The 13,472-nt window shown below is 44.9% G+C and overlaps 1 protein-coding gene across 1 annotated transcript in view; it reads left to right on the plus strand.

Annotated features, from left to right (window-relative positions):
• The window catches only part of TJP2 (tight junction protein 2), a 51,881-nt gene that overhangs the window by 9,444 nt on the left and 28,965 nt on the right, over nt 1–13,472 (plus strand). The window contains 4 exon segments of the mRNA XM_021716269.1: nt 736–789; nt 3,853–3,977; nt 6,024–6,126; nt 8,095–8,671. Coding sequence (XP_021571944.1) covers nt 736–789; nt 3,853–3,977; nt 6,024–6,126; nt 8,095–8,671 — 859 coding nt within the window.

Here is a 13,472-nt window from a genome sequence, read left to right on the forward strand (position 1 = left end):
CCACTCACCTCAGCCTCCCAAAGGCGCGGGATGACAGGCTGAGCCACCGAGCCCAGCTCGCCTTCTGTTTTAAAACCTGCTTCAGTACTGAGTTATCTCTGTGCTCTTGAGCTTTCTTGACATTTCTAGCCTTCTCAAAGGCAGTCTGCATGTAGGTATTAGTCATCATTTTCGAGTTTTCCTAGATATCTGTTATGCAATGTTGTCAGAAATGGAAGCCCCAATGATCTGTTTATGCAGGCATTTTTATCTTTCATGCCCAGTGATACTGAGGGAAGAAACCCCCCCAAATCCCACAGATTACCCAATTGGGGACACCCATGACAAGGCCAATAATATTATTTTTCAAGCATAAATGTAAAGAAAACGTGCCTACAAGGTCACTTTGACAGGAGGGTGGGAGTAGTTTAAATTGCATTTGAAACTAGATGGGTTTTAAGGGGTTTTGTGATGATGGTTTTTAAAGTGGTTAAAATAAAAGGGTTCGGCGTTTAACATTTCATTCTTTTTAGGATCTCTCAGTGTATTTCATTCATTTTCTAGTATTGTTTGTAGCCATTTTATTGAAGGAGACTGTATTTGAAAATAGCATAACGCACGAATATTAACTTCTTTTGATATATAATAGGAAGTGTGAGCTGGACTTTTATATTAAAGCATTTTGAATTATAATTTTACTTCTGGTATTGAAATGTTTGTGTTTTAATCAAATTGGTCTTGCATCTTTTAAAACAGGCCCCAGGCATGGAAGAGCTGATATGGGAACAGTACACTGTGACCTTACAAAAGGTGAGTCCTGCATATTTCATATGGTCTGCTCTTGATTTGATGGATCATGGATCTTATTCATTTTTGCCCACACACAGTTTTGGGGTTTTTTTTCCTTATGAACTGGATAATGAATTGCAGGAATTAGCTGGCAAAAATGACCATGTTAAAGATTTGAATGCTATGATAGTTTTTGTTGAAGGCCTGAATGATATAGAGCATTCTAGTAGTTTTTTACTACATCCACCTGTCTCCAGACAGAACAGATTATAGAAGAGAGAAAAGGGAGGGAAAAATGAAAAAAAAAAAAACCCTGTATGTTTAAGGATGTTGAGGTAGCTTTTACAACGTCTATAATTATTTTTTATTTTATTTTATTTTTTGAGTTGAAGTCTCACTCTGTCGCCCAGACTGGAGTGCAGTGGCATGCTCCCAGCCACCGCAGCCTCCACCTGCTGGGCTCCGGCGATCCTTCCGCTCAGCTTTCCAAGTAGCTGGAACTACAGGCGCGTGCTACCACGCCCAGCTAACTTTTTTTAAATTTATTGTAGAGATGAGGTCTTGCCAAGTTGCCCAGGCGGGTCTCGAGCCCACGAGCTCAGGCAATCCACTCACCTCAGCCTCCCAAAGCACGGGATTACAGGCTGAGCCACCGAGCCCGGACTATAACTTTAATTATAATGTACATACCAATAAACTTTGGTGAATTTAAAGGCCAAATGAAATAGGAAAAGATTGCCTGGACATGGATTCTATTGCTTGTTCCACTCCTGATTCTATTGAAAGGGACTGAATTAATCGAATTAAAATTTTCTTCTCCTGTCTAGCCACTTCCATGGGATTGAATGTATAAATCGCTGGGCTCAGTGGTTCAGCCTATAATCCCAGCATTTTAGGAGGTCGAGGCAAGTGGATTGCCTGAGCCTGCGGGTTCAAGACCTAGCCAGGCAACTTGGTGAGCCCTTGTCTCTACAATAAATAAAAAAAAACTAGCCGGGCATGGTAGCGCACGCCTGTAGTTCCGTTCTGGCTACTTGGAAGGCTGAGGTGGATGTATCGCTGGAGCCCAGCAGGTCAGGTCTGCAATGGCTAGGAGCGTGCCACTGCACTCCAGTCTGAGCGACAGAGTAAGACTTCAACTCAAAAAAAAAAAAGTATAAGTCATACCCCGGGTGATTATATTTTGCTTAAGTTTTCAAGTCATTTCATATTACCTTTCTTGTTAAAATAAGGTAATTCATACAGCTTCCAATGCATGGAGTCTGGCAGATAATCAGTGCTTAATAAATACATGTCAGTTCCATTCCTTTTTATTCTGACAACCAAGTTCAGGGTAGACATGATAAGGGTGGTTACCCCACTTTAAACAAGTGTAGGAGCCAAGAGTCTGTAAGTCATTGAGAATGACTGAGCAGGCTAGAACCACATTCATGGTCTTGAATTCCTATTGCATCAGGCTGCCTTGAGTCAGCATCACTCTGATTTTCCTGGGTCCTGCAGGGGGGATCTTCTTCCTGCTCTGAATCCCTCCAGTCTGTCATTTCCTAGGGGGACTGTAAGTTCTCCTCACAAGGAGAGTTTTCCTAGGACCCTCAGAACTGTGAGCTTCGAGCCTCGTCATCAATGAAAATTAAAGGCATTGCTGAATTTGATGTCTATTGAATTAATCCAGGTAGAACAGATGTTGCTGGGTCATTGCCCAAGTACCCACACTTCCAGATCAGTAATCATGATTTTATCAGTTGAAGGGTTCTTTTGGGGCCTGTTTCAGTTTTTGTTTTTTTTTTTGAGTCGGAGTCTCATTATGTCACCCAGGCCTCAGCCTGTTGGACTCAGGCGGTCCTTCCACGTCTGCCTCCTGAGTAGCTGGGACTACAGTCATGTGCCACCATGCCTGGCTAATGATTTTATTTCTTTGTAGAGACAAGGTCTCACCATGTTGCCCAGACTGGTCTTGAACTCCTGGGTTCAGGCAGTCCTCTAGCCTCAGCCTCCTAGAGTGCTGAGATTACAGGCATGAGCCATGGCGCCCAGCCTTAGGTCTTATTGTTGAACTCTTTCTGACTCTTCTCTGTGCTCTTTCCCTGGGGATTTCATACACTCTTTGAATTGTGGATCCCAAATTGGCAGAAGTAAGAGACTTTTTAGGTTTAGTATAGCAGATGGAGCTACCTCTGTATAAACCCCAGGTGCCGGGTGATAGTGCCATCAGAATCAAAGTCATGTGATTAATAGACAAAAACCCAACCTGTTTTGAGTTTGTGATTGTTTGTAATCAGTCAGCCTAGTGGGCCCCACATAGAAATTTTTCTTTGGCTGGGGGGTGGAGGGTGAGCTTTTCATTTCTCTCTGAGTAGATTTTCATATAATCAAAACCTGATTTAGGATTATACAGTCACATATACCCGTATCATCTGTATGAAACCGGGCTTAGCTTTTTTGAACACTGAAATGAATTAGGATTATGTTACCTGGGTTCACTGTTATGCAGTGCTAGACCAATCATAGATGTAATAAGTCTTTATTTCCTGTCTTCTATGCTTGTAGAAAAGGGCTTAACGCTTGACTCTCTCCTAAGATCTCGACACTAATTATATGTTCAGATTTTTATCTTTAAATTCCATTCACTTCTTTTTCACCCTGTATTAAGATGATCTAACTTGAAGCTTAAAGGTATACATTAAAAATACATTTTTAGCATAGATTCGGTTTTTACTGAAGTTGTTTTAACTCAGACCAGCATGATGCAAAGAGGTAGGATTAGTGCTTCAAGCAGCACACCCCTGTTTGAGCAGGAGACATGATTTCCGATCCCTGCTAGCTTATAGTGATAACTCCAGTCTGTCCTATCAATCTTTTTCCAGCTTTGGCAGGCTGTTTCTTTCAGATAAGGAATTTCCCTTTGTAAACTGTCAGCTGATTGTGACAAGGCTTTGTTTTGTTTCTCTTTCCTTTCTGTAAGCCCATCTGTTCCTGAAGGTCTCTAGTTACTGATTCGACCTTGATTTTATTGAGTGCTTGTCATAAATCCTGAAAGCCACTTACTGAGGAATTTTTAATTTTTCTCCTAACTCCAATGAACAGGATTCCAAAAGAGGATTTGGAATTGCAGTGTCCGGAGGCAGAGACAACCCCCACTTTGAAAATGGAGAAACGTCAATTGTCATTTCAGATGTGCTTCCAGGTGGGCCTGCTGATGGCTTGCTTCAGTGAGTATCCCATCCCCGCATCCCTCTCCTGTCCCATCCCTGCCAGACCCACTGGTTGGCTCTAGATAAATATTTTTGGTTGGTGTCCACTTTTTAAAATTAAAATAATAACAACCTTTATATAATACTTGAGAAGTCTTCAAGAAAGAACTGAGGCCATCACATGTTCTGTATGGACAATTCCTAAACCTTTGGGAACATCCAACCTTTGGAGGAAGCAGGACAGTTGTTTCCATAGGAAGATAGTTACAACCATCTGTCCTAAGTTTAGGAATCGTTTCTGAACATGGAGTTTATTTATTTATTTTTTGAGTTGGAGTCTCACTCTGTCACCCAGGCTGGAGGGTGGTGGCACACTCCTGGCCACTGCAGCCTCGACCAGCTGGGCTCAGGCGATCCTTCCACCTCAGTCTTCCAAGTAGCTGGAATTACAGGCGTGTGCTACCTCGCCCAGCTGAGTTTTTTGATTTATTGTAGAGATGAGGTCTCGCCAAGTTACCCAGGTTGGTCTCGAACCTGCGGGCTCTGGCAGTCCCCTCACCTTGGCCTCCCACAGTGCTGGGATTAATAGCAGCTTGAGCTACCGTGCCTAGCTGAACATGGAGTTTAAAATTGGCAGCCTTTTTTTCCTCCCTAATGCTTACCTAACATTGTTTATGTTTGTTTTAGTTTATAGTCTTTAAGAATTTAACGAGGAGACTTTGCTAATGATGGTTTTATTTGTAAGACTGTTGTGGAAATTGGAAAAATTTACTACAGGAAAGCCAAAGTTTTCCAACTGCCAGCCTTCTGGCCCTAAGAAATAACACCATTTTAAAAGATGCATGCCTGAGCTGGGCACAGTGGCTTACGCCTGCAATCCCAGCACTTTGGGAGGCAGAGGGGAGAGTGTTGCCTGAGCTCAGGGGTTTGAGACCAGCCTGGACAATTTGGCGGGATCTTGGTTCTAAAATAAATAAAAAAAACTAGCCGGGTGTGGTGGCATGCACCTGTTATTCTAGCTACTTGGAAGGCTGAGGCCACTGGACTCCAGCCTGGGTGACAGAGTGAGACTCTGACTCAAAAAAAAAAAAAAGATGCATGCCTGATTCTCACAGGTTAACTTCTCAGGCTTTTCAGAGCAGAACCTAAAGTTAGCTGTATAGTTGCGTTGGCCAGATAGCTCCAAAGTTCAGTTTCTGTTGCCCAAAATTTAAAGTCTTCTATAATCCTATCAAAATTAATGGCCTTACATATGGAACAATGTAAAATTTTAAAGTAATTTTTCAAGTGAGCTGAGGTAATAGTTGAGATTCTGTGATCTCAAACTTTCTTCAAGAATCTAAGGCAGACTGAGGCTCATGCCTATAATCCCAGCACTTGGGGAGGCTGAGGCAGAAGGATCGCTTGAGGCTAGGAGTTTGAGACCAGCCTGGGCAACAAATTGAGATCCTGGCTCTACAAAAAATAAAAAAAATTAGCCAGGTGTGGTGACACACACCTACAGTTCCAGCTACTCAGGAGACTGAGGCTGGAGAATTGCCTGAGCCCAGGAGTTTGAGGCTGCAGTTGAGTTCTGACTGTGCTACTGCACTCCATTCTGGGTGACAGGGCAAGACCCTGTCTCTAAATAAACAAATAAGTAAATAAAATAAAAAGGATCTTAGGCAAATTCTTGATTTTTTCCCTCCCTTCATAAAAGCACACATGGATGTACACCTACTGTTGGGGGGTGTGTCTGTAGACCTTGCACCCTGGGCAGTGAGGAACTGATAAGAGAAATTTCTGTCTACCCCCCGCCACCATCGAGTGCCTCCTGGAGTGACCCTGTGGTCTGGGTAGGGCAGGCCTCTTCTCCTCAGATGGTTTCCGTTAGACATTCTCGGAATGGAGCTTCTTTGCTCAGAAGTGCTCAGGCCAAGTTGACTGAGCTTTGTGAGCTGTCAGATACTGAGCCCTTTAATAAACATTTCGGGTCCATTTGCTGCTTCTGTTTGTTCCTAGATAAATGATTTACAATGAATAGATGGGAGTTTTTCATGACCCATTTTGTCTTCTTGTTTGCAGAGAAAATGACAGAGTGGTCATGGTTAATGGAACCCCCATGGAGGACGTCCTACACTCATTTGCAGTTCAGCAGTTGAGAAAAAGTGGGAAGATCGCTGCTATTGTAAGTGCTGGGTTTGCTTCCTGCTTGCCTCAATGGCATTTTGTTTTGACGCCCAGAAGAAAATTACCACTTGCTTCAAAGTGTTTGACAGAATTACATAACCCAGGGACCCTCCATATTTTGGGGGAGTCCTTTCCTCAAGTCCTTCTTCTGAGACCAAGGATTCACTTATCTGAGCGAGTTTGCCTTAGGAACTTAGACTGTTATTCCTAAGAGAGTGAGCTAGATTCAGAACCCTGGGAAAAACAGAATTAACTAAAAAAAAAAAATTTCAGCTCAAAAACTCATTTGTCAAGGCCCAAACAAGATCTCTTAACAGTTCACAGACTAAGAGTTTCTTAGAGGACAGGGATGGTGTGTACCATTGATTCATTTATTTACTCATTCATTCATTCAGTACACATTGACAGAGAATTACTTAAGAGCCAGATGCCGCTAGGTCCTCGGGCCAGTCTGTGCCACCAGGTATGGTCACTCCAAGCAGGGCAGGTGGACACACACCATAAGAATTATAATAAAGTGTGTTTAAGGACAATGCCGGGGGGATATTCTGAATATATGGTATTTCATTTTTGTTCAACTTTATATTATGAACAAAAAGAAAAGTTGTGAAAGGTCAGTGTAATAAACATATATCTCCTAAAATATTAATATTCTGCCTAACATGTTGATATTACTGGATCTCTCTCTCTCTCTGGATATATAAATACTCCTACATAATTTTGGCAAACTATTTGAAGGAAAGTTGCAGACATGACAGTTAATTCCTGGTTACTTCAACAAATGTCTCTTAAGAATGGGGACAGTTATCTACATAACTATAATGCTATAGTGTCTAAGAAAATTAGTAACTCCAGTATTATCTAATACCCAGTCCATAGCTCAAGATGTCTTTAATAGATGTTTTTGTCTTCCCCATCCAGGATCTAAAGTTCACTCACTTTAGTCTCTTTTAATCTAGAAGTGTCTCTCTTTCCCCTCTTTGACCCCCACCCACTCCTTTAATGGCATTGACTTTTTTTTTTTTTTTTTTTGAGTTGGAGTCTCACTCGGTTGCCTAGACTGGAGTGCAGTGGCCACTCCCGGCCACCACAGCCTCGACCTGCTGGGCTCCGGCAATCCTTCCGCCTCAGCCTTCCAAGTAGCCGGAATTACAGGCATGCGCTACCACACCCAGCTGATTTTTTATTTATTGTAGAGATGAGGTCTCGTCAAGTTGCCCAGGCAGGTCTCAAACCTGCGGGCTCAGGCAATCCACTCATCTCAGCCTCCCAAAGGCGCGGGATTATAGGCTGAGCCACCAAGCCCGGCGGCATTGACTTTTTAAAAAACAATTTAAAAAATGGATGCGTAATAGATGTTCATAGTTCCAGGGTACACATGAGAATTGAATACATTCATGTAATTTTTAAAGATTAAATCAGTGTATTTGAGCTGTCCATCACCTTAAATGTGTGTCTTTTTTTTGGAAACATTAGAATATTCTCTTCTAGCTATTTTGGAATGTACGATAGACTATTGTAGACTATAGTCACCCTACAGTTCTGTCTAACACTAAGTCTTATTTCTTCTATCAAACCATATGTTTGTACCCATTAATCAATTTTTTTCATCCTCCTTTCCCCTAGTCATTTATATGTAGAATGTGACACTTTCTGGATTTTCATTTGCATTTTAGAACTTAGTGGTTTAGGCCTCCTGGGCTTTTCAGACTGTAGAAGCAGGTTTTGGAAGGACTATTATTATTATCTTGATTCAAGGCCCAGTACTGAGAGCTTCAAGTCATTGTCTTACTTTATTCTGACCCTGTGAGGTCTTTATTGTTCCTGTTTCCTGATGAGGAACCTGAACTTAGTGAGCTGGCGGGGACACAGCTTTACTGGAACTGGAGCCGCGGCTCTTAACCACTGCATTCTCTAGGTTCACTTGGGATTGTCCGCCTGCCCCCTGTGTTTGTTTGGACGACAGGTGGTCAAGAGGCCCCGGAAAGTCCAGGTGGCCCCGCTGCAGGGCAGCCCTCCCCTGGGTCATGACGACCGGGCCTTTGAGGCGATGGACGAGTTTGACGGCAGAAGCTTCCGCAGTGGGTACAGCGAGAGGAGCCAGCTGAGCAGCCGCGGGGGGCGCAGCCGCAGCTGGGAGGACAGCCCGGAGAGGGGGCGCCCCCACGAGCGGGCGCGGAGCCGGGAGCGGGAGCTCAGCCGGGACCGCAGCCGCGGCCGGAGCCTGGAGCGGGGCCTGGACCAGGACTACAGGCCACCCCGCGAGGGGGATCGCAGCCGTGGCCGGAGCATCGACCGCGACTACGATCGAGCCTGTCACCAGGCCTACGACCCCGACTACGAGCGGGCCTACAGCCCGTCGGGGGAGTACAGCCGCAGGGGCCAGCACGACGGCCGCTACCCGGTGGCCCGGAGCCGCAGTCGCGACCACCTGCGCTCGCGCAGCCCCAGCCCCGAGCAGAGGGGGCAGCCGGGGCGCTCAGGCCAGCCCGACCCCGACAGGCCCATCGGGGTCCTTCTGACCAAAAGCAAAGCAAATGAAGGTAGGCGTGCTTGATCCGCGGAGAAAAGCCCCTATTATGACAGTAATAACTTTTCTTTTGCAGTTGGGGTTCTCTCATTTAGGCTGGAGTGCAGTGGCAGTGGCAGGGCTTATTGCCGTCTTGATCTCCTGGGCTCAGGCTATCTGTGCACCTCAGCCTCCCTAGTAGCTGGGACTACAAGTGCTTGCCACCATGCCTGGCAAATTATTTTATTTTGGTAGGGATGAGGTCTTGTTGTGTGGCCCAGACTGATCTTTTTTTTTTTTTTTTTTTTTTTTTTTTTGAGTCAGAGTCTCATTCTGTCGCCCAGGCTGGAGGGCAGTGGCACGCTCACAGCCACTGCAGCCTCAACTTGCTGGGCTCTGGCGATCCTTCTGTCTCAACCTTCCAGGCAGCTGGAACTACAGGCATGCACCACTACGCCCAGCTAATTTTTTTATTTATTGCAGAGATGAGGTCTTGCCAAGTTGCCCAGGCTGGTCTCAAACCCGTTCAGTTAGGCAGTCCTCTCACCTTGACCTCCCAAAGCGCTGGGATTATAGGCGTGAGCCACTGTGCCCAGTTCAAGCTGGTCTTAAACTTCTAGGCTCAAACAATTCTCCCACCTCTGCCTCCCAAAGTGCTGGAATTCCATTCGTGAGCCACCATGCCCAGTCAATAGCTAACTCCTTCATAGCACTAACATGTGCCCAGCAGTGACCTAAATGCTGACACTTGTTGGTTCATTTACTCCCCAGAACCACCTTGTGTGGGAGTTACTCTTGTATCTTTATGTTACAGACCAGGAAACTAAGGCACAGAAAGATTCATTGATTTGCACAAAGTTGTGTCATCAGTGGTAGAACCAGGCCCCAGAGCCTTGGCTTTAAACTACTAGGCCAGTGGTTCTCAAAGCAGCATATCACCTGGACACTTGAGAGAAATACAAATTCTCAGGCCCTAGCCTAGCCGTGCTGGATCAGAAAACATGGGGTAGACCCCTGGAGTCTATATGTTAACAAGTTCTCCTGGTGATCTTGGTGCATCTTAAGTTGGAGACAATAGAGGATAATACTCTGGCCCTTTTTCTTTTTTCGGATCAGAGTCCCACTCTGTCACCCGGGCTTGGGGGCAGTGGCACAATCAGAGCTCACTGTAGCCTCTACATCCTGGGCTCAGGAGATCCTTCCACCTTGCCTCCCAAGTAGCTGGGACTACAGGCATGTGCCACCATGCCTGGCTAATTTGTTAATTTTTTGGTCGAGGCATGGTTTCCCTGTGTTGCCTAGTATGAAAAGTGCTGGGATTCAGGCATGAGCCATCGCGCCTGGACTCATTTCGGCTAATCTAGATTGAGTTTCTGTTCTATGCCCAGGGCTATAGTGAATAAATATTCTCTTATTTAGTCCTCACGGGGTGGTAGGAGGCTCCATTCCTGTCTTACAGGTGAGGAATACCGTGGTACAGAGAGGTTCTGGCATGCCCATGGAGGAGTGTGGCCCAGTCCACCTCGTGTTGCAATCCTGGAACTCTTGCCTACACTTAGTCACACCCAAGAGTCACTGAAGCCCAGTGCAGCAGCTAGAGAAGCTAGTAACACCTGCGGTTTCTAGGTGAGGATTCTGAAACTCAAGACTGGGGAAGCGACTTGCCCATGTCTAAAAGCCAGTAAGTAAGCGATGGAGCGAGGCTGTGTCCCCTGAAAAGAGGTGATAGGAAGCAAGTAGGCCTTTTGAGCCCAGTATCATCAATTCTTGTCTTCTGACTTTTAAAATTCCTGGGAACATATAACATCTTTTATCTCCTTTTGTTCTCTAATTGTTCTCATTCTGAGAGGAAGAAAAGATAGAGAGCACCTGAGAGTGCAGAGTGAAAGGCTCCTGGCTTCTTAGGTTGGGGATTTGCATTTTAATAGCCTATTGGGTGGGAGTGGAGTTTTGTAACCAAGTGCCTGTTGAAATAATGGAAGAGTAATGTGAGGATGTGAGTAATGGGATACGTGGCCTTCAAACCAAGAAAATAAAGGGGGAAGTTGAGGTTGCACTGTGTCTGAGGAGTTCTTAGGAGGAGGTGCGATGATTTCAGACTCTTTAGAACCATTTGTAATGAGATAGTCTTTCATTAACCCCTAAGAATTGCAGACTAGGTAAAAGAACTAGGAATTAACTTTCCATAGCAAACCCCCTACTGAGAATATACCCAGAGGAGCTCAATGCATTCTACAAAAAAGATACCTCCACACATATTTTATCTCAGCACTATTCACAATAGCAAAAAGCCAGGCTCAGTGGCTCAGCCTGTAATCCCGCACTTTGGGAGGCTGAGGCGAGTGGATTGCCTGAGCCCGCGGGTTCAAGACCCGCCTGGGCAACTTGGCGAGACCTCATCTCTACAATAAATCAAAAAATTAGCCGGACGTGGTAGCACGCGCCTGTAGTTCCAGCTACTTGGAAGGCTGAGGCGGAAGGATCGCCGGAGCCCAGCAGGTCGAGGCTGCGGTGGCTGGGAGCGGTCACTGCACTCCAGTCTGGGCCGCTGAGCGAGACTCCAACTCAAAAAAAAAAAAAAAATAGCAAAAACATGGAACCAACTGTACTGCCCATTGAAACTGGACTGGCTAAAAAAATGTGGTACATATGCACAATAGAATATTTGCAGCCATAAAGAAGGACAAATGGACTTCACAGCAACTTGGATGGATTTAGAGTCTAAAACACTCAGTGATCTGTCACAGCAACAAAGAACAGAATACCACATGTTCTCACTCATAAGTGCACCCTGAACATTTACTATAATACTCTAATAACGGGGTTGTCAGTAGCAGGATACTGCCAGAGTGTGGGGGTGGAGGGGACGCAGAACATTAATAAGGGTACCTGATCTCAAACCAAACAAAGTGGGGACCAAAGAGAGGCTCAAACTTTACCTGTATGATGTTCACTTGTATACCTAATCCTGAATTGTACCCCACATCTTTAAAGTAAAACTAAATTTTAAAAAAGTTGCAGGCCAGGCACAGTGGCTCAAGCCTGTAATCCCAGCACTTTGGGAGGCCAAGGTGAGGGAATTACCTGAGCCCACGGGTTTGAAAACAGCCTGGGCAACTTGGCAAGACCTCATCTCTACAATAAAAATAAAAAAATTAGCCAGGCGTGGTAGCGCATGCCTGTAGTTCTGGCTACTTGGAAGGCTGAGGGGGAAGGATCGCCTGAGCCCGGCAGGTCGACTCTGGAGTCACCGTGAGTGTGCCACTGTGCTCCAGCCTGGGTGACGGAGTGAAAAAAAAAATTGCAGAGTAGAAACCATCCTGCAGCCAGATTGAAAGGTAGACTGTAGAGAAGTTTCAAGAAAGGTAATTTGGCCTGAGACTCCCCCCACTTCAGAGAGGCCCATCCTATTGGTCATGCACCCCGGATTCTTGGCACTACTTTGCAAACTTCTCCTCCTCTCCCTTTCCCCCTTTTTCCCTTCTTCTTGTCACAGGAAGAGCCACATCTGTAGACACTCATAGATGTACTTACATACCAAGAACTTGAACATATAACAGTACTTTGTGGGCTATGCTCTGAGAGGTTCTATGACATTAAATTCCATGACATTAAAATTTAAAACTGTTGCTTGCAACTTACTAAATTGATTTTAAGACCCCCTAATGGATTGTAACCTAACAACTTAAAAAGACATTGTCTGTACTAAGAGAATGCCCAAATCATGACTGGGCTTAGTAAGTCAAGGAAAAAAAGGGACTTAGGTGCCATTGGTATATAGCATTTTATTCTTTTTTAGCTATTTTGTTGCCCACACTTAGAAATCATTAAACAAAAAGTTCCAGTTTTAAGAAGAAGAATTTTTGTCACCTTTTGCTAAGGTGACACAGTAATGTAGCTATCACTGGCTAGGGTTGCATAAGTAATCTTTAAAGAAATCTGACAGGAAAGACCTACATTTGATTAAGAAAATATGAGCCGAGAGCAGTGGCTCAGACCAGTAAGCCTAGCACTTTGGGAGACTGAGGTGAGAAGATTGCCTGAGTTCAGGGGTTTGAAACCAGCCTGGGCAACTTGATGAGACCTCATCTCTACGGTTAAAATAATAATAATAATAATCTGGACGTGGTGGTATGTGCCTGTAGTTCCAGCTACCTGGGAGGCAGGGGGATTGCCTGAGCCCGGGAGTTTGAGACCAGCCTGGGCAACACAGCTTGAAAAAAAAAATTAGCCATGGTGGCCTGCATCTGTGGTCCCTGCTATTTGGAAGGCTGTAGCAGAAGGATCTCTTGGGTTCAGGAGGTCCAGCCCGCGGTGAGCCAGGATCACGCCATTGCACTCTAGTTTTGGGCAACAGAGTCAGACCAGGACTCAAAAAAAAAGAGAAAGAAAGAAATATCCACAGACATATCAATACATCTGTTTGCAAACTTGATATGAGTGCAGCTCTTAAAAGGACAGAAAAACCATTGATAATAACCAGAAAGAAGTTACTACTTGTGGACTGGGTATGTTGGCTCACGCTTGTAACCCCAGCAATTTGGGAGGCAGAGAAGGGAGGATCACTTGAGACCATGAGTTCAAAACCAGCCTGGTTTCTAGTGAGACCTCCATCTCTACTAAACAGAAAAAGAAAGAGCATAGCAAGCTCTATTTGTTTTTTATTTTTGTTTTTTTAGTTGGAGTGTCACTCTGTCACCCAGGCTAGAGCTCAGTGGCACTCTCACAGCCACCACAGCCTCGACCTGCTGGGCTCCGCCTCAGCCTTCCAAGCAGCTGGAACTACAGGCACGTGCTACCATGCCTGGCTTTTTTTTTTTTTTTTTTTTTTTTTT

This window comes from Carlito syrichta, unplaced genomic scaffold, assembly GCF_000164805.1.
Source record: "Carlito syrichta isolate Samal-C Ts95f unplaced genomic scaffold, Tarsius_syrichta-2.0.1 Scaffold104763, whole genome shotgun sequence".
Taxonomy (NCBI): Eukaryota; Metazoa; Chordata; class Mammalia; order Primates; family Tarsiidae; genus Carlito; species Carlito syrichta.